The sequence below is a fragment of the Benincasa hispida genome, chromosome 1 (assembly GCF_009727055.1).
Source record: "Benincasa hispida cultivar B227 chromosome 1, ASM972705v1, whole genome shotgun sequence".
NCBI classification, from domain to species: Eukaryota; Viridiplantae; Streptophyta; class Magnoliopsida; order Cucurbitales; family Cucurbitaceae; genus Benincasa; species Benincasa hispida.
The window spans coordinates 73697362-73717543 of NC_052349.1; the positions used below are offsets into that span (position 1 = coordinate 73697362).

The window sequence follows — 20182 nt, forward strand, 5'->3', positions numbered from 1 at the left end:
TTCTTAACCAACTTTCCTTCATATTTATCTTCTTTTCTTCTTCTTCTTCTTCTTTTTTTTTTTTATTGACTTTCCTTCATATTTATCTTTTTTTTTTTAATTATTTTTTTAATATGTCATTATTGCTATTTTAAGCTTTCTTCATATTTTAATAGTTTCTATCATTTCATCTAATCTTTAATTGTTGTGGTTGTTTTGTTTTGTTGTTTTTTTTAAACTATATTGTCAATATTATCTTCGTTATTTAATGTCTTATGAGATTTATGAGCCAATTTTAAATTTATGGGCTTAAATTTAGAATTCATTCACATGTTGAACCTTAACTAACATTCAACATTTAATTTCCTATAGTGTATGCATACAAATTTGGATTGTTACAGGAAATGCGACAGCATATCCTACGGTCTCCCTCGTTGGATTGAATAAAGTTTCTACGCATCGCCTCAAGGCACCCTGGGAGTGTCCCCCTATAGGATGACAGCTTTACGTGTTTCTTTATTTGATCTCCCGTAAGAGGTAAGGTTACTTTGTCTCTTATCCTAATCTGCTTCTTCCCTACAGTGGGCTCATTAGAGCGAGACTCTGGCGTCAAAAGTGAGGGGTCACACTTACGCGAAATTGTTAAGGGTTAATAGTTCTAGACCAAATAAATGGTGGCTGTTAGGTTTAGTTCCAAGAGTTGGTTCTGCCTGATGGTTGAGAATGTCTCATCCCAATGAAGAGGCATCTGATCACCCCTCCGGTGACGTTTGTCTTGCCTCGATGGGGCATCATTGCAAAATAGAAGTCTTAAACACTTAAGGTACTTGGAAACTGTTTTGCTAAAATTAATTGGTTACAATGTGGTTTAGCAAAATCTTATAAAAGTTTGTTCGTTTTTCAACAACAAGTTTTAAAATGGCTACAGCTACTATAGCTATGCTTAGCACCGACAAACTTACTGGTGACAACTTTTCAACTTGGAAACATATGATCACGATGATACTAATCAACGAGGATCTGGTGTTTGCCCTTATAGAGGTTTGTCCTTCTATTCTAACTCCCAATGCCGCTCGAAATGTTTGGGAGGCGTACGAGTGATGGACACGGGCAAACGAGAAGGCCTGAGCCTATATCTTAGTCAGTCTTAATGACGTGTTAGCGAAGAAGCATGAGCCCATGGTCTCAGCGCGTGAGATCATAGAGTCCCTGCGGGGGATGTTTGGACAACCGTCTGAACAACTCAAGCACGAGGCTCTTAAATACATCTTCAACTTCAAAATGGAGGAAAGCACCTCTGTTTGTGAACATGTGCTTAATATGTTGGTCCACTTCAATGTGGCAGAGATGAATGAGTCTAGTATCGATGAGGGCAGTCAGGTTAGCATAATCCTGCATTCATTATCGGAGAGCTTCTTGCACTTTGTTAACAATGTGATTCTTAACAAAGTGAAATATACCCTAACAACTCTCCTCAACGAGTTACATACATACCAATCTTTACTGAAAAGTAAGGAGAGGAAAAAGGCTGAGGTAAGTATTGCTTCATCCTCTAGGACGTTCCATCGAGGTTCGACCTCAGCAACAAAGTTTACACCTTCTACTTCTAACTCTGCAAAAGGGAAGAAGAAGAAGGGTGGTAAGGGGAAAGGGAAAGTGCCTGTTGACTCGCCACTTGTCGCCCCAAGGAGGCATCCATTGCCAGTTGAAAAAGGAAAATATTTCCACTGCAACCAGGACGGACACTGGAGGAGGAATTGTCCTCGCTGGCTAAAAGAAAGGAAGGCCGCCAAGGCTAAGTACAAGGCAAACAAAGGTAAATATGATTTACTTGTTCTAGAAACATGTTTAGTGAAGAATGATGATTCAGCTTGGATAATTGATTCGGGTGCCACTAATCATGTTGTTCTTCTTTTCAGGGGATTAGATCCTAACGACAACTGAAGGCTGGTGAGATGACGATGCGAGTAGGCACCGGACACGTCGTCTCATTGTATGTAGTTCCTGAACTAAAGAGGAACCTTATATCTGTAGAGTACCTGTTACAATGTAAATATACGGTTTCTTTTAATGTGGGTAAAGTGTTTATTCATAAAAATGGTGTTGAAATTTGTACAACTTATCTAGAAAGTAACTTGTATGTGCTAAGACCGTTAGCCTTAAGTTCCCTCCATAACACATAGTTGTTTAAATCTGTCATAACTCAATCTAAACGTCAATGAATTTCTCCAAAAGAAAATGCCCAACTTTGGCACCTTCGATTAGGGCACATCAATCTCAATAGGATTGAGAGATTAATGAAGAATGGCCTTCTAAGTGAGTTAAAAGAAAATTCTTTACTAGTGTGCGAATCTTGCCTTGAGGTATATTTGTCCTTGTGTTTGATTGAGGTGCATGATTTTATAAATGATATTATGTTGCATGATGATGATAATAATTTTGGCATGTTGATTGCTTCATGCATTAATCTGGATTCGATGATTCGCATGATTTATCTCTTTCTGTTGTTGATGTTAGCAATTTAGAAGAACCTTCTTCTGACTTCGATATTCTTAATTTACAGGTACAAGGGACTGAGCCGAAGGCTCTCTCTATCCATCTAAAATATGTGTACCTGGGAGAAGGGAACACCCTTCCAGTCATAATCTCCAGGGAGTCGATGCCTGCTCAAAAGGAATCCCTAGTTGAAACTCTAAAGACTTAAAAGGAGGCCATTGGGTGGACTCTAGATGATCTCAAGGGAGTAAGCCCTTCCCTTTGCATGCATAGGATAACTATAGAGGAAGGAACCAAGCCCACAGTCCAACCTTTTAGAAGGCTCAACCCCAACTTGAAAAATTTTGTTCTCAAAGAAATTATCAAGTTCAATGAAACGGGAATTACTTACCTAGTTCCTGACAGAAAATAGGTAAGTCTTATCCATGTTGTCCCCAAAAAACCAACATGACAATTGTGGAGAACGATAAAGGGGAGATGGTGCCGATGTGTGTACAAAACGGGTGGAGAATGTACATCAATTTCTGAAAGCTCAATGAGGTAACCAAGAAAGACTACTTCTTATACCTTTTCTGGATCAAATGGTGGAACGGCTCACCGAAAAACCATTTTTCTATTTTCTTGATGGCTTCTCTGGATTGTACTAAAGCCCCATCGCCCAAGAAGACTAGGAAAAGGCCACGTTCACCTGAACATACGGCACATATGACTTCAGGAGGATGCCATTCGGGCTCTGCAATGCCCTAGGTATGTTCCAAAGGTGTATGATGAGTATATTTTTCGATTTTATAGAAAACTACATAGAGGTGTTTATGGATGATTTTACGGTTTACGGACAGTCTTTCGAGGATTGCTTGTATAATCTTAGCTTAGTATTGAGACGATGCATTGAGGCTAACCTGGTATTGAATTATGAAAAATGTCATTTTATGGCTTCTTATGGGATTGTTTTAGGACATCTAGTTTCTGCAAGAGAAATTAAGGTAGACAAAGCTAAGATAGATGTTATTGCTAACCTCCCCTATCCTACATGTGTTAGGGAGATTCGTTCTTTCCTTGGTAGCGCAAGTTTCTACAGGCATTTCATCAAGGATTTTTTGAAGTTGGTACTACCACTATCAACATTGCTTCAAAAGGATGTTCCATTTGATTTTGACAAGAAGTGTCAAGAGGCATTTGACACTTTAAAGGAGAAGCTGACCACCACCCCAATTTTGCAACCTCCAAGATGGGACGTACCATTCGAGATCATGTGCGATGCTAGCAATTTAGCAGTGGGAGCGGTACTAGGACAAAGGGTCGACAAGAAGAGTCATGTCATATGTTTTGCGTCAAGGACCCTAAATCCTATCCATATTATGCCACGACTGAGAGAATTTCTGGCTATCGTTCTTGCTCTAGATAAATTTTGATCTTACATTCTTGATTTTCCTATTACTATCTTTACTGATCACTCTGCTCTCAGGTACCTAATGACCAAGAAGGAGTCAAAGCCTTGACTTGTGTGTTAGATGCTTCTCCTTCAGGAATTCATTTTGACTATCAAGGACATGAAGGGAGCAGAAAACTTGGTAGCTGATCATTTGAGCAGGATAGTACAAGAAGAAGACCCTGTGCCCTTACGAGAGGATTTTCCAGACAAGTTCTTATTCCAGATTGTCACACCTACTCCATGATATGCTGACATGGTCAATTTCCTGGTTATTGGTAAGTTTCCTTACGACATGCCTAGTTCTAGGAAGGCTAAATTAAGGAGTGATTCAAAGTATTTTGTTTGGGATCCAACACACCTTTGGAAGATTTGTTCTGACCAAATCATTAGGAGGTATGTCCCAGATGAGGAGTTTGAATCTGTGCTTACATTCTATCATGAGATGGCTTGTGATGGGCATTTTAGTCCTAGGAGAATTGCTAGGAAAGTTGTGGCTAGTGGGTTGAGTTGGAATTCTGTGTTCTCTGACTGTTTTGCATTCTATAAGTCCTGTGAGAGATGTCAGAGATCAGGATCTTTGTCTAGGAGGAATGAGTTGCCATTAAATTCTATTCTTGTGTGTGAAATTTTTTATTATGTGGGGTATGGATTTCATGGAGGCCATTATTCTTTGTATCGTTTTATGCATGTTGTAATTTTTTGGGTTAAATGCATAATTTCATTATGTCTCCGTAAAATTTGGAAAAATTGGGACTATCCGCTTTCACTTTATGGTCCCTTCACAGGGTTCCTTCAGAATGTGTTGCAAATTTTGATGAAACTTCTCAAGTGAGCATGTGGGTCTTCACCTGGTCTCCCTCCAAATTGTCTAGCTATCTGAATCATCTGAAGCATGACAGATTTCATTTCAAACCTGGAACCATCTAGTGCTTGACACATAATTCCAGGTGAGAAATTATATAGGATTGGCGAAACATAGTCTCTTATGGGTCTATTGCAATCATTAGCTAGAAGAATGAGATTGGCGAGAGCATTTTGCATTATCATTGATAGCATTTAGCTCTTCTGGATTGTTTCGTTGATCTGTCATCCTCTGAGTCTTGTTCTTTTGTCTTCTTCTTCTGTGAAAGGTCCTCTCGATCTATGGTTCAAATACTAGCTCAGGTGTTGATCCCTTACTCATAAAACTTTTGTACCGATTTTTAGATTAGGGTACAATACACCAAAAATCGAGACCTGCATAAATAAAAAACAATAATCTTAGTGCAACTTAGTTACTGCAATCCCCGACAACAGCACCAAAGACTTGATGTGTTCTATCTATGCGATGAATTAAGTGTTATGTGATACCTTATAAACGCATTGTTTTACCTAGTTAGACCCAGGTATAAATCCAACTAGAATCCTGGTGAGTATACGGTCGAACTTAGGGATTGCATTCTATTGATGCATTGACAATGATTGTTTCGATCTTGACGCGAATTGTTTGTTAAATATGTAATGAGTTTGTTGTTCCTATTCTATCACTAATGAAAATAAATAGTTGTGAATGCGATGGGAATCACAATTGTAAGTAAAACAGCCTATGCGAAGAGATGTAAATTTCAAATGAATAAAAAAAAATAGGGTTGAGAGATATATTTGATGCGTTCGTTTATGCGGTGAACTTATGAAAGGAATTGCGGTGATGGAAAATGCGTTGTGCAACAAGTTTTCTCAGCAGAATCCAAGTATAAATACTATTGAGTTTCCAGGTAAGTCCAGGGTCGAACTCAGGGACTAAGGAAAACAATATGCGGTGATAATTTTTAAGATGACTTTGCGATAACCAATAAGTCAAAGAGTTGTTGTGTTGTTGTTTGCGATATAAAAAGTATATGGCAGATTTGAGAAAAGATTGATTATGCGGCAGATACACTAAGTATGTGGAGGAATGGATTGAAAAGATCTTTAGCTAGCGTTTCCCGAGAATACGTTCAAACTATGCGATCATGCTACACTCATGCGACAACAAATCATTTTCCAATGCAAATGCGGTAACTCCTAATTCTAGGACGCATATGATGAATGCGATAATGTCTATAGAGCTTATTCCTAAGTCTCTACTTCTTGCCTAAGCGATGATGCAAGATGCACACAAAGACAAGGTGACCGCATATAATCATAACCTATCTCTAGAATGCATGCAATGCGTTAATATCAAACAGTGCTTATTCCTAAGCTCCCATCTCCTGATTATGCGTTTTTAATCTGACTCTCCTGAGCCTAGATTCTAACCTGACTTTTTCAAGCCTAGATTCTATCCTTAGACTACCCTCTCGGGTATCTCTAATGGACGAATGACGCATACATAATACAAGATAATCGCATAGAATGAAGATCCCCAGTTATGCTAACTAAGTGTTTTTCAACCCATTCGACAGATTTAGCTACTCAACCATAATAAACAGAGAGTGAACAGATATAAAGAAGTAAATTCCATTTTTATAGATAAGTTCAAAGTATAAAATGACAATGGAAGATAAGGATAGAGAGCCTGGTAGCAATCCCTTGCTTCCCAAGGCTTTTACACTTTTAACTCTATTCTGTTCAAAAGATGTTCCTGCTTTTGCAGGAATTGGCCCTCTCTCTGATCTCGATGCTTCCGGCACTCTTCCAAGTTCATCGGAATGATCTCTCAGTACAATCTCACTTCCCTTGCTTCCGCCTTCTAAATAAAAGAAAAACTAAGAATGAGGTTACTTCTAACTATGGAGAAAATTATCTAACTGTCGAACTCTTTCACTGAAGGTTGCCTTCGGTATTTATAGAGCTTCGGGGTGAAAGGCTTCTTCTCTCTTATGATTGCACTGATGGGATGACATTAATTCTCTGTTTGATGCGCCAAATATTTGTCATCGAAAAGTTGAGTGTACTTGCTATAGTAGTTCGTTAACGGCTTGTCAACTTAATTCGGAATCAACCATCATCAACTTTCTGTCCCATCGTGATTTATTACGCTTTTCACCCGGATGCGCCCATCAAGTTGCACCGGCTCTATGCGGCAACCTTCTTGAGCAGATATTTACGAGCGCAAATCACCGCGTAGCCTTGCGGTAATGCAATCTTTTGATGTGCTCGGCCGTTGATTTCTTTAGATCGCATTTTCCACCTTGCGTCAACGCATATTCTGCACAAAAATACATAAGTTAACTATTTTAATGCGATGGACGCATGCGACCGCAATATTGTGAACTTAATACTTTTTGGACGCAATCTTGTATATTTTTATCAACGCAACCTGCATTGATTTATAACTTAGCACTGTAATAACTTGCATTTCTGCCCGTTATCAATATTCACTAATAATTCCTAAGTAAACGCATAAATCATGCGTTCAAGCCAATCACTCAAAAATCACAACCTACACTTCTCAGTGTATTTGCCACCATATCCTATTTCTAGGATGCATGTGATGGGTATTTGATGCAAAAGATATCTCTTTATTTCTAAAGATAATCTCTTCTTGTTTTATCTAAATTCTTTGCTTTTTCAAACATATATTCATTCTATTTAGAACAATCTTTTGACTTATTCAAATAGTTTATAAAGCATACATAAAACAAGTTGAATGTACAATTAAGTTTTACTTAGTTCAACCCATAAGGAAATTAGTTGCTCATGGTAGAAGATAGAGAGATGGATAAACAATAAACTATAGATGCATTCATATCGATAAAAGGAGTCTTTCAATATTTTACACAATATAAATAACAACAATAGTAAAGGAAAAGACATAGAGATAGAAAATCAAGTTGTGGGGTTCAATTCCTTACTCCTTCTGGCTCTATGGATGACTGCTTCACAAAGATTGTGCTAAAGGTGAAGTTTCCCCTTTGTTTTCCAGAATAAGTCTTGAGCTTTCACTCTAGATGTTACGGCTCGAAGGGAAGTGTTTATGAAGTGAGAATTTGTGCAGAGTTTTCTCCAATGTCTTGGCTATATCTTTTACATGAAAATCTTGTTGAGTATTTATAGGCGTCAAGGAACACTTCTTACTTTCTCACTAATGATTATACTGATAGGATGCATTAATTTCATACCCGAAGTGTCGTCTGCTCCGTGTCAGAAATTCATTGGCTCTGCCAAGAAACTTTCTTGTCAGCTACTAACTTGGTCTTTTATTCGACCTCCACTACCCATGCGTCATGTCACCTTCTATTGCATGAGGATGTATTTCCAACTATGCAATTTCAATGTTGGCGTTAGGAATTCCTTTACGGTGATACCTTGTGATTGCATAAATAGTTTTGCTACATCCAAAAAGCACAATTTTTATATCTTTCATGGATTGTGAGATTTTGTACGCATGTGACTCCATGAAATACTTTTATCGACGCTTACATATGTTGCAAAAGATACTTGCAATGACCATTGATCCATATTTAGCATCAATCTTATATGTTGCTAAAACTTAACTATTAGAGACGAATTTTCAATGTCATTGTTTACACAAATAACGACAAAACATATGTTACTAAAAGTACACTTTTAGTAAAGCATTAACGTCAGTAAAAGTCACGTTTTAGCAGTGCGTAGTGAGTGTTACTAAAATTTTCTACTACACGGCTACCGCAACATTCACAACGACGCGCCTCTACGTGTTGCTAACCTTTTTAGTGGCTTTTTTTTTTTTTTTTTTTTGCTTTTAGCAACGTGTTTTACTCATCACTGAAAGTTATTTTTCTTGTAATGTATGTTGCATAAGAAGTCATATATTTTTGTTTAAATATATGCATATATAACCACATAATATGCTGTTAATCTAGTTCATGAAACTCATAACATTATATGCAATTTTGTGTGTGGAATCATAAAAAAAAAAAATCGTTGATTTTCATTTTTTTTTATTGTATGAAGCCATAAACCTGCACGATTGAGAGACTTTCCAATAGATTTCTATAAACAAAAAAAAATGATTAATGTACCTTATTCAAGCAAAGAACTTTAATTTAGCATCATGTCCTAGACTAAGATCACCATGAGAGGATTTATTTCATCAGTTGATATAGCTAAATGAAGATTCCTAGACTCCAATCCAAATTCAGGCCACATGTTGTCTATTAATTTCTATGATGGGGAATCTGCAGGATGTTGCACGATCTCATCATTTTTCTTTCCTTCAGAATGTCAAGTTAACAGCTTCGCTATTTTAATGCATCTAAACATTTATTGAAATCGAGGGATTGGAAAAAAGTACCACATGACCTTTGTTGGAAAACCTTTCTTAACTTCATTCTAGTTCTTACGAAGTTTCCATCTAGATGTTTTACAAATTAGGCATGAATTTGCATTAGACAGATCTTTTCTAAACAAGATACAGTCATTGATACATGCATGGATCTTTTGGTAATCCATTCCAAGAGTATATAGTGCCTTTTTTGCTTTATACATTGAAGTTGGAGTCTCATTCGGATTTGGCAGAAGGTCATATACTAATGTTAACAACTTAGTGAAACTTTTATCACTCCATCCACATTTGGCTTTTAAGTTATATAATTTTAGTAGTGTAGAAATTTTAGTAAAAGTTTGACAACCCGAGTACAACATATTTGGTCAAAATTTCACATTTGTTTGTAAAATAGTCTTGCACAACTTCAAACAACTCAATTTTGTTCTTTACATAATCGTATTCATTTTTGTAAAAAATATTGACACTTTCGTTCTTATCCTTAATAGACATTTGTTCTCCAGTAAAATCCATGACTTATAACTCTTGTCAATGCCATAGATAAACAAGTGATCTCTAGCTATACCAACATCTTGTTTGAATGTATTTTCACAATTTAAGTACGACACCACATGTACTTTAACCCTTTGGAATGAGTAATTCATTTCCGGTGAAATTTTCAACACCTAAACTATATTCCTCTGACAACCTGTCTTTGCTCATCCAGACTTCTCCATATTGATAATATTTATACAAATATATTATGTACAAAAAAAAATTATCGAAAAATAGAAAGATATATGACATATACAAACAACAATCACATATTTATAACTAACACTAAATATACAACAACAATCATATTCAAATATCATCGTATCATAGGCAACAAAAAGACAATTCATGACTTCATTAAACAAACAATGACCTACATGTTCAAGTCCAAACCTTGCAATTCTCACCATCAATGGCAACACAACATCAACACTAAATATAATTAATTCAAAAAGTTCAAACCTTGTATTGAACAATGTATCTATGGAGTTGATTTGACTCAATTTTTTAAAAACTAATTTTGACCTAGTTATCTAAGAAATCTATTTCCTTCAAATAAACATTAATGTTAGAAATAAAATTTCTCCACGTTATCACTTGATAAAAACTCCTTTTAAATTCATGAAATATGTCCAAACTGGTCAAACAGCACTCCTCAAAGTTTAGTTGAGTTGAGTTTTAATTTCTATTTTTACAACTTCAACTTGCACTTCATTATATAACATTTGAGTTAGAAAATTCTCCTAGGAAGGAGTCAATACCTCCAACTAAAAATCTAATTTACATTCAATATTGGTGGTTTTGATTTTTATTCTGCACAAAGATGTTAAATTTGAATAGTTTCTTCTTTGAATTAATTATCTCTAGTATAACAGAGTATGACTACCAAGTTTTTCATCTCGTCTTTGTCTTCTACAAAGCTTTCACAAATGGAAAGTAGCTCTTCTGAACAGCCCAAGCCCTTATTACTCTAAAATCAAGACAGAATGGAAACTAATCTTTTAATGTATTTTTGACTATCACTTAATCAAAAGAACAATCTCAAAGTCACCTAGAAGCTAAAAACTGTCTAATTGGGATCTAACAAAAAACATAATCCTCTCTTTTGTTTATCAAACCCACTCAACACCCACAAAATTAAAGTTTGTGACTTGTTTGGGGTTGTCATTGAAATTGTTTTGCTTGTTATGAAAACAAAATGTAGAAGAGTTCAGAGAATGTTCACATTAATTATATACTAGCCTACACATTTTGAAAATGATTGAAAAGAATAGATTTCCCATCCAATTTTCCCAATAAATTTTCTTGTATATTAACGTGAACACTGTGGTATTTTTGTTTTACTTATGATTATTATTATTTTGTCAAAGAAGGGTGAACATTGTGATACATGTAAGCCTTGTATTAAAGTCTTTATAGATAAATCTTCAACTCAGTGGCAGAACACATCTATGAGGGAAATAAAGAATTGTTATTTTGTTGCCTAGACCACATCTATTCACAGCCATCAAAGAGTGAGCATTCAATTTGATCTAAAACTTAATAAATAAAGAAAAGATTAGAGAAAACCTTACAAACATGACAAAGAACCGACCAAAATTTCAATGTGGGGTCGTTAGTGAGTCGGAGATAATCGTTTGTGTCATGGAATATTGTAAAATTCTTTGCTCGCTAAAGTTAGTCGTTCAACACTGTGAGCAAGCCGTCGAACCCCAAGCCGTCAAACTCCAAACACCATCGAACTTCGAGCCGAGTGGTTGTGGGAGATTCGGAATGGTTGCCGCACGTTAGAGGTCATTTAATTACGAGTTAGATGACATTTCCAATAAGAAAAACCTATATTTTATTTTCAAATAATAAAATAATAAAATAATAAAATCGATGGCGGTTGATGATGGTTTTGATCAACCATCTTATATGCTTTAAATTTTGGCACGAATTTAAAATTCCTTTCCCACCGTTTTATGTCTATAGGCGGAGGTTCACAACCGCTACTGTAACTACCGTTTTGATGACAGTTTAAAACCATATCTTATATGTATTTTATGTTAATCCACAAAGAATGAGTAAAATGAGGCATTTTTTTTCCTTAAATTTACATCATATAGTCAATCTATCATCATTTATAGAATGTCAACTTACATCTAAAGTCAAGATTATTATAGTGATGATCCGTCACACAGATCACAGATATCCTACAAGACTTCCTAATAATTTTAGAGACAATAACAAAATAATAAACAGTAAATCAAGAATGAACACATAGAGATTGGTAACCAAGTTTGGTGGTGAACCACCTATGTCTGGAGGCAGTGTGACCAGGAAAGATAATTTACTAATATAAAATGTCAAGCATTTACAATGTTGAACTTATCTATAAAATAAAGATAATTACAAAGACACATGTAAAACTCAACGTAATTGATCAACTAAGCTCCCCCTAGATGTAAGACTCCCTCTCAAACAATGCACTCGAACGCAACGACCGGAATAGCCAACAACACGAACACAAACACAACGATCGTCTGAAAGCTCCTCGAACCCAATCGAGTCCAACTTGATTCACAAAGGGATGTAGAATACCACCACAAGTGTTACCTTGGTATTCTCAGTGTGAGAATCCAAGAGTTGTGGGCTCTGTATGATCTTGGATTGAGGAAGAAATGAGGTATACGATCGAGTAAGTGGGAGAAATGAACACTGTCTATCGCATAGACGAAGTAATCAATCGTTTAGAAAATTGAAGCCTATCGCGTAGACTTTACTACTCGTTCGTTTAGCAAGAGAGACGGACGATTCCTTCAATTTAAAAGTGTAGAGTCAAAGTTTAACTCACTAAGAGAAATGGACGACGGACGACAGAGTAGCTGACGAACGAACGGACGATGGATGACGAAAAATGAACGATAAGCAGCTGACGGACAACGAATCTTCGATTTGGGATTTTTGTGTCTGCCTTGATCTGTGTTAGGGTTAGAAGAAGGGAAGAACTTAGCATAACTGAGACGATTTGGGGGGTTTTATAAAGGAACTCCCAACGGGCTACCGTAAACGTTGGGAGTTCCTACCCAACTCCCGACGAATAAAACAATTCGTCGAGAGTTCTTTCATATCTTCCGACGGGCATGGGAAGCGTTGGAATTCCTCCGTGGGGAATGGTCTTCCATTCCCATCTCCCGATGTCGCCCTTATGTAGTTGGGAGAGATCCTCTCTCCTGATGATGTATCTCTCGACGGTCATTTTAATGTTAGTTTCGGTGAAAATCTCAAAGGAAATCAATAGAGTCCACATTATAAATTTGATAAATTAATTACAGTATATTAAGAAAGATGCAGAATTAATTACAGTAGAATTAAAAAGGCTAATAAGGGTATTTTAGGATTAATAGAAAACTTACTCATGCATGTCTCATGTAATTTACTATATTTCAAAAGAATTTTGTGGTTTGTTATTTCTCCAAATGAGAGTGTATCTGATTTTTTCTTGAATTTATTTTATTTTTCTTGGGTTGGGTTGGGTCTAGGGTTGAATAAAAAAATTTTGAGTTGTCCCAACCCAATCTAAATTACACACACACATATATATATATATATATTAAAATTGATGAATTTGTGTATTCCTTATGTTTTTCTTTTAAGAATGTTATTTTTGTGTAAAGTTTGTAATAGATATTATAGATATTTTGTATGTAAGAATTTAGTTTTATGAGATTTTAACTATTAGATATGAGTCGTAGATAAACTTTAAGTATGTTAAATTAAGAAGAAAAATATAATAATAACCTGATAATCCAACTTAACCAATCATGTCCAAAAAAAATGCTACAATCCAATCTATGTACATCCCTAACATAAACATTGAGCAAAATAAATTTAAACTAGTCAAAATGAATACTTGAATTGACATAGTGTTTATTCAATTAACCTCGAATTCAAAAGTTTGATTTCCCCGAGTGTTGTCGTAAAAAAAAAAAAAAAGAAAAAACCAAAAACAAAAAGGAAACAAACGAATTCACACTAGGAAAATAACCCAAAATTATTATTTTCTAACCGTTCTCTTTTCTTTTTCTTAGCAATTTTTAAGGAGTTTAGGGACTATTCAGTCAAATCATGAAATAATTGTGTAGTGGTGTAATAGTTAATTTCCTATAAAAGGAGATTTAATTTCTTCATGTGCCGCACATGTAAAACGACGACGGAACCATGGGCGGCGCCGCCACACCACCTCCACCGTCGCCGCTTCACTCCACTATCTTCTCTCGTTCCACCGCCGCTTTCAACCGCCTCTTCGCGGCTGTCTACGGCGGCGCGATTTTAGCTCTGTTCTATCACCACATCGTTTCGATTCTTCGAAATTCCTCAATTTCATCTTCTTTAATCTCTCTTGCCCTACTCATCTCCGATTTAATTTTGGCCTTCATGTGGCTCACGGCGCAATGTTTTCGGATGATTCCTGTCCGCCGCCGAGAGTTTCCAGAGAAATTGAAACAGGTAGCGAAGGATTTCGATTTTCTGGCGGTGGATGTGTTCATTTGCACGGCGGATCCGTACAAGGAGCCGCCGATGAGCGTGGTGAACTCGGTACTATCAGTTATGGCTTACGACTATCCCGCTGGGAAGATCTCCGTCTATATCTCCGACGACGGCGGCTCCGCCTTGACTCTGTTTGCTTTGATGGAGGCGGCAAAGTTCGCTAGCCACTGGCTGCCGTTTTGCAATAAAAACGACGTCGTAGAAAGGAATCCCGAGGTGTTTTTTGCATCTACTAGTGAGTTTTGGAACTCTGATTCACAGAAGATTAAGGTAATTATTTTTTCAAAAAAATTAAAATCTTTTGTAATTGAAATCCTGATTTTGAAAATTGTTTCTTTTTTCCCCAATTTTAAATAATATATATATATATAATAATAATTATAGTTAAAATAGCCCTTTCGATACTTTTACTTTCGAATTTATTCGATTTTAGTCAATTTACTTTCAAAGATTTAATTTTAGTCATTATATTCTCAAATGTTCAACTTTAATAGGTCAAATGAGTTCAAAACTAATACTTTTTCATTCATTTGGTAACCAATTTAGTTTTTGGTTTTTAGTTTTTAAAAATTAAACATATTTCATCTCAATATCATGAAATGTTTCAGAACTTTCTAAAGTAAAATAGTTGAATTTTTAGTTAAATTCTAAAAAATATAACACTATTTTTTTAGCATTAATTTTCAAAACTTTAAAAAAAAAACAAATGGTTACCAAATGAGACTTTCATAATTGAAATTTGAATTTAGTTTTATTTAGTACTTGAAATTTCAAAAGCAACGTGTTTGATCTTGAGAATTGTATTAGATTTCTAAATTACTCCCAAACTTTATTTGCAATTGGTTTATGATCGGTATAAAAAAATTCAACTTATAATTAAAGATATACATATTAAACAAAATATTTCAACTTATCACAATATCATTGCACTATATGATTAACTAGTTAGCGGTCAACTCTATTTAGGGATCATTTATAAACTAATTTTACACTTCACAAACCAATTAAAATTGACAAAAAAAAAAACATTTATTTTAAATAACATTTAAAAAAACTATTATTTTTTTTTCGAACAATATATTCTAATATAGAAAACTCGGAAAATACATAAACATCATTGCTCACAGACTCTGAGAAGTTACTGAAATAATTGAAGTGATCAAACACTAAATTAATCTTCTTAACCATATTATATTACAAATAAGGAGAAAGAATTAGACCATGTATTATATCATCATAAATACTAATATTTGATAATTTAAACTATGTTAAGGTAATTATGGAGTATAAAAGTATTGTATGTATGATAATAGGAAATGTATGAGCATATGAAAATGAAGGTGGAAGATGTGGTTGAGAAAGGAAAGGTAGGAGATGAGTACATCAATGGAGAAGAAGATAGGTTGACTTTTCATAAATGGGACAAATCTTTCACTCCTCAATCTCATCCTACCATTATTAAGGTTTGTGTCATCTTTTTATCTTATTCATCAAAATTTCACACACACATAATAAGTCAAAGAAGGTTATTTCAATTAAAATTTTAAGGTTATGTTTAACAATCATTTGGGTCCTCCCAGTTGGTTTTTGTTTAAAGTGATTTATGCATCTTACTTTAGTACAATGGTTGAATACTTCGCCAAATTTCAAATTCCAAAAATAACTTTTTGAAAGCTACAGGTTCGTTTGATAACCATTTGGTTTCTAGTTTTTTTTTTTTTTTTTTTTTTTTTTTTAAAAAAAAAAAAAAACATATTTCATCCACATTTCTTACAACAATCTACATCTTTCTTGAGTACAATGCTTGAATTCTTAGCCAAATTCTAAAAACAAAAATAACATTTTAAAAGTTACTTTTTTTAGTTCTCAAATTTTGGCTTGATTTTTTAAACCATTGGTGAAAAGTAGATAACAAATGAAGAAATTTGGAGGGGAAGTAATGTCTGTAGGCTTAATTTTCAACAACAAAAACAAAAAACAAAATAGTTACCAAACGGGGTCTACTTTTTTTAGTTCTCAAAATTTGGTTTGGTTTTTTAAACCATTGATGAAAACTAGATAACAAAGGAATAAATTTAAAGGTGGAAGTAGTGTTCGTAGACTTAATTTTGAAAAACAAAAAAACAAAAACAAAATGGTTACTACAAACAAGACCTTGGTTTGTTGTTTTTAGTTTATGAAAATTAAGCCTTAAACATCTCTTCTCATTGTAATTTTTTTAATCTATTTTTTACCCTTCTTTTAAAGACTAAATTTTTAAAAATTAAAAAAAAAATTCTGTTTGATAACCATTTGATTTTTTTTTTCTTTTGAAAATCAAGCTATAAACACTCATGCCGCCTCCAAATTTCTTCATTTATTATATACTTATTATCAATGGTTTAGAAAACAAACAAAAACTTGAAAACTAAAAAAGATAGTTTTCAAAAAGTAGTTTTGTTTTTTAAATTTAGCTATGAATTCAATAAGTTGTAAATCATTCTAAGAAATAGAAAGAAAATAGACTTAATGTTTAAACAAAAAAAACGAAATGGTTATCAAGTAGGGTTTTAGCTTTCAAAAACTTATTTTTATTTTTGGAATTTAACTATTTTACTTGAGAAATATGCAAACCATTGTAAGAAATTGAGAGAAAATAAACTTCTTTAAAAAAAAACGAAAGAAATGGTTACCAAATGAGACCTAAACTATTACTTTTATGAATATAAAGCTTAAACTTTTATAAATGTATCAATTTATATCCTCCTCAGATTTCATTTAAAAATATTATACGAGACTTATAATTGCTCTAATTAAATTCTAAATTTCATTAGTGAGTCAATTTTGATCCATTATTAAGATTATCTTTGAAAATTATCAATGCATTAATTCTTCACATATGGATTTCTTCAAATTTTAGATTAACAAAATAAACAACTAGAATGATGTATTGATGATTGTTAGATGAAATCTTAAAGACCAAATTGGTTCGCTCATAAATGTTTAGAGGTTTAATTGATAAAATTATAAATCTCACAAGATATTTATCCAAACGAAACATACTCGAAGAAAGAAATAGACATATTTACGAAAATTGAAAATTTAAATTGATATAATAATTAATTTAGAGGGGAAATTAATATAACCTTAAAGTCTAGGTTATAAATTGAGGTTTTATTATTATTATTATTATTATTTCAAATGATTGCTTGAGGATGTGTAGATAAGTACTGTTGACTCGTTGGTTTTGAAATAGGTTTTATTGGAGAGCAAAAATGATAGGGACATGATGGGTCATTCACTACCTAATCTCATCTATCTCTCAAGGCAGAAAAGTAAAGCATTTCATCATCATTTCAAGGGTGGTGCCCTCAATGCTTTGGTACTTCCCAACCCATTACCCATTTTACCCTCTACCATGACAAATTCCTCTCTTTCAATTATATTAAAAATCTCATAATATAAAAGGAAATGACCCTTTTTTTTTTTTTTTTTTTTTTGTAACTATTAAAATTAATTGAAAAATTCACATTATAATTATTTTAAGTTTATTAATTGAAAGTCATTAACACCAAGGATCAAAAGTGAGTACTAATTATTCAAGGTGTGCATATAAAATATAAAAATCTAGGGACTTATATGAAACTAAACTCAAAACTCAAGGATAAAAATGTAAACATTTTGAATCTAAAGATTAAATAGAAACTAAACTAAAATTCTAGATCTAAAAATGCAACATTTTGAAACCTAGAGATCAAATGGAAATTATACTCAAATTTTAGAGTAATTGTTTTAAATGGAAAGACTTTTGAAAATATTTTCAAATATAGCAAAATATCATTGTTTATAAAGGATAGATGTTCTATCATTGTCAATTAATGATAGATACTAATAGATGTCTATCAATATCTATCCCTGTAAACGTGACATTTTGCTACATTTGTAAATAAGTTGGTTCACATCTAAAAACAACTCCAAAATTTATGAACTAAAGAGGTTTTTTTGCCCTAAAAAATAATTAATAATTCACTTCTATGTTTACAAAAATAAAGAAAATACAAAATAACTATGGCATGTGACGTTCCATATTTAAAAGATTAATGAATCTGCAAATTTTCTAAGAAAAAAAATAAATCTATATTATCTTTCGTATTGATTTATATTCATTTTGACAGTAATAATTCTTATTTATTAATATGTATAACTTCTCTTACATTTGTTTTATAAACTTTTACTTGAATGTAATGAAGCTTCGAGTGTCATCAATAATGACAAATGCACCAATGATTCTAACCCTCGATTGTGATATGTACTCGAATGACCCACAAACTCTATATAGAGCTCTATGTTATGCATTGGATCCAAAACTGAAAAGTAATTTGGGTTACATTCAATTTCCTCAATGCTTCAAAGGAGTTAGCAAAAATGACATCTATGCTTCTGAGATGAAGCGCTTATACAACATTAATCCTACTGGTCTGGATGGGCTTTTGGGCCCAGATTACTTTGGAACTGGCTGCTTTTTTATTCGACGGGCCTTCTTTGGCGGCCCATCATCTTTTGAATCTTTGGAATCTTCTCAAGTTAGTCCTGATTATGTTGTTCACAAGCCCATTCGTTCTCAACAAACTTTGGATTTGGCCCATTACTTTGCAGCTTCTGATTATGAGAATGGCACTAAATGGGGATCCAAGGTATGAATGCTGTTACTTTTTCACAAGTTTAAACGTTTTGGAGTGGAAATTTCTTAGAATTTTGGAGAAATCGAGATATAAAATGGTGTAACAGTGATTTAAAATAAAGATTTGGAAACATTTTAAAAGATTTGTTTTTGTATAAATCTCGAAAAGGTGGGCATTCGATATGGATCATTGGTGGAGGACTTCTATACAGGCTATTGCTTGCAATGTCAAGGATGGAAGAGTATATTCTGCTATCCAGATAGGGCGGCTTTTTATGGCAATGCGCCTATTAGCCTTCTCGATGCTTTGGTTCAAAATAAGAGATGGGCCGTGGGCTCGCTCGAGGTTGGTTTATCCAAGTCCAGCCCAATCACATTTGGGACGAAATCCATGGGCCTTCTTATGGGCCTTTGTTATGCTCACTATGCATTTTGGGCCATTTTGTCCATTCCAATCACTGTCTATGCCTTCCTTCCACAACTGGCTCTCATCTATGGCATCTCAATTTTCCCAAAGGTAATTTCCTAAATTTCCTCTTCCAAATTGCAAAGAGAAAAACCAAACATATTAAACCTCGTTAAAGAATCTGGTTGAAATGACTTTCGAAGTAAACTCATAGCTCTATCTAATATAGGTTTCAGAGGGTGAATTCATATTATACGTGTTTCTTTTCCTTGGAGCTTATGGACAAGATTTACTCGAGTTTATCATTGTCGGAAGCACATTTCGAAAATGGTGGAACGAACAAAGAATGTGGATGATAAGAGGAATTTCAAGTTACCTTTATGGATCGATTGAATTCACACTAAAATCTTTGGGCATTTTTTCGTATGGGTTCGAAGTAACGAGCAAAGTAATGGACGAAGAACAAAGCAAACGATACATGGAAGAGTGGTTTGAGTTTGGGGCTTCTACACCAATGTTTGTACCAATGGCAATGGCAGCAACACTTAATTTGGGATGTTTAGTGAGTGGATTTATGAGAATTTTCAAAGGTTGGAATAATTGGGAGGAGATGTTTGGCCAAATGTTTATAGCTGGATTTATCACTCTCAATTGTTGGCCAATTTATGAAGCTATGGTGTTTAGGAGTGATGCAGGAAAAATGCCTCTCAACATTACCTTTATGTCAATATTATTTCTACTTCTAGGATTGCTTTGCATACCTATTTCCATTTCTACTTCACCTAATTACCTTTTGCTATTTTGAACTTTCTTTTGGTTTTCTATTGGAATGATGTGTTGTAGTGATGAACAATTATGATGAAATAAATAAGACTTTCTGTTTATTATTATTATTATTTTTTTTTTAGTTCA

The 20182-nt window shown here is 34.1% G+C and overlaps 1 protein-coding gene across 1 annotated transcript; it reads left to right on the forward strand.

Moving 5' to 3' along the window:
• The first annotated feature begins 13768 nt into the window (after positions 1–13768).
• LOC120068007 (cellulose synthase-like protein G3) lies at positions 13769–20154 on the forward strand. The gene is made up of 6 exons (XM_039019669.1): positions 13769–14474; positions 15518–15667; positions 17440–17565; positions 18434–18877; positions 19034–19381; positions 19500–20154. Exons 1-6 carry the CDS (start codon positions 13875–13877, stop codon positions 20073–20075), a joined length of 2244 nt encoding a protein of 747 aa, XP_038875597.1. The 5' UTR covers positions 13769–13874; the 3' UTR covers positions 20076–20154.
• The last annotated feature ends 28 nt before the right edge of the window (positions 20155–20182 follow it).

What these genes read in the sequence shown, in the direction of transcription:
- LOC120068007 (XM_039019669.1), top strand. Translation starts at nt 13,875, where the DNA reads ATGGGCGGCGCCGCCACACCACCTCCACCGTCGCCGCTTCACTCCACT. An exon ending in CTGATTCACAGAAGATTAAG is followed by an intron (nt 14,475 to 15,517) that starts GTAATTATTTTT and finishes GTATGATAATAG; the next exon opens with GAAATGTATGAGCATATGAA. An exon ending in GCACTAAATGGGGATCCAAG is followed by an intron (nt 18,878 to 19,033) that starts GTATGAATGCTG and finishes AATCTCGAAAAG; the next exon opens with GTGGGCATTCGATATGGATC.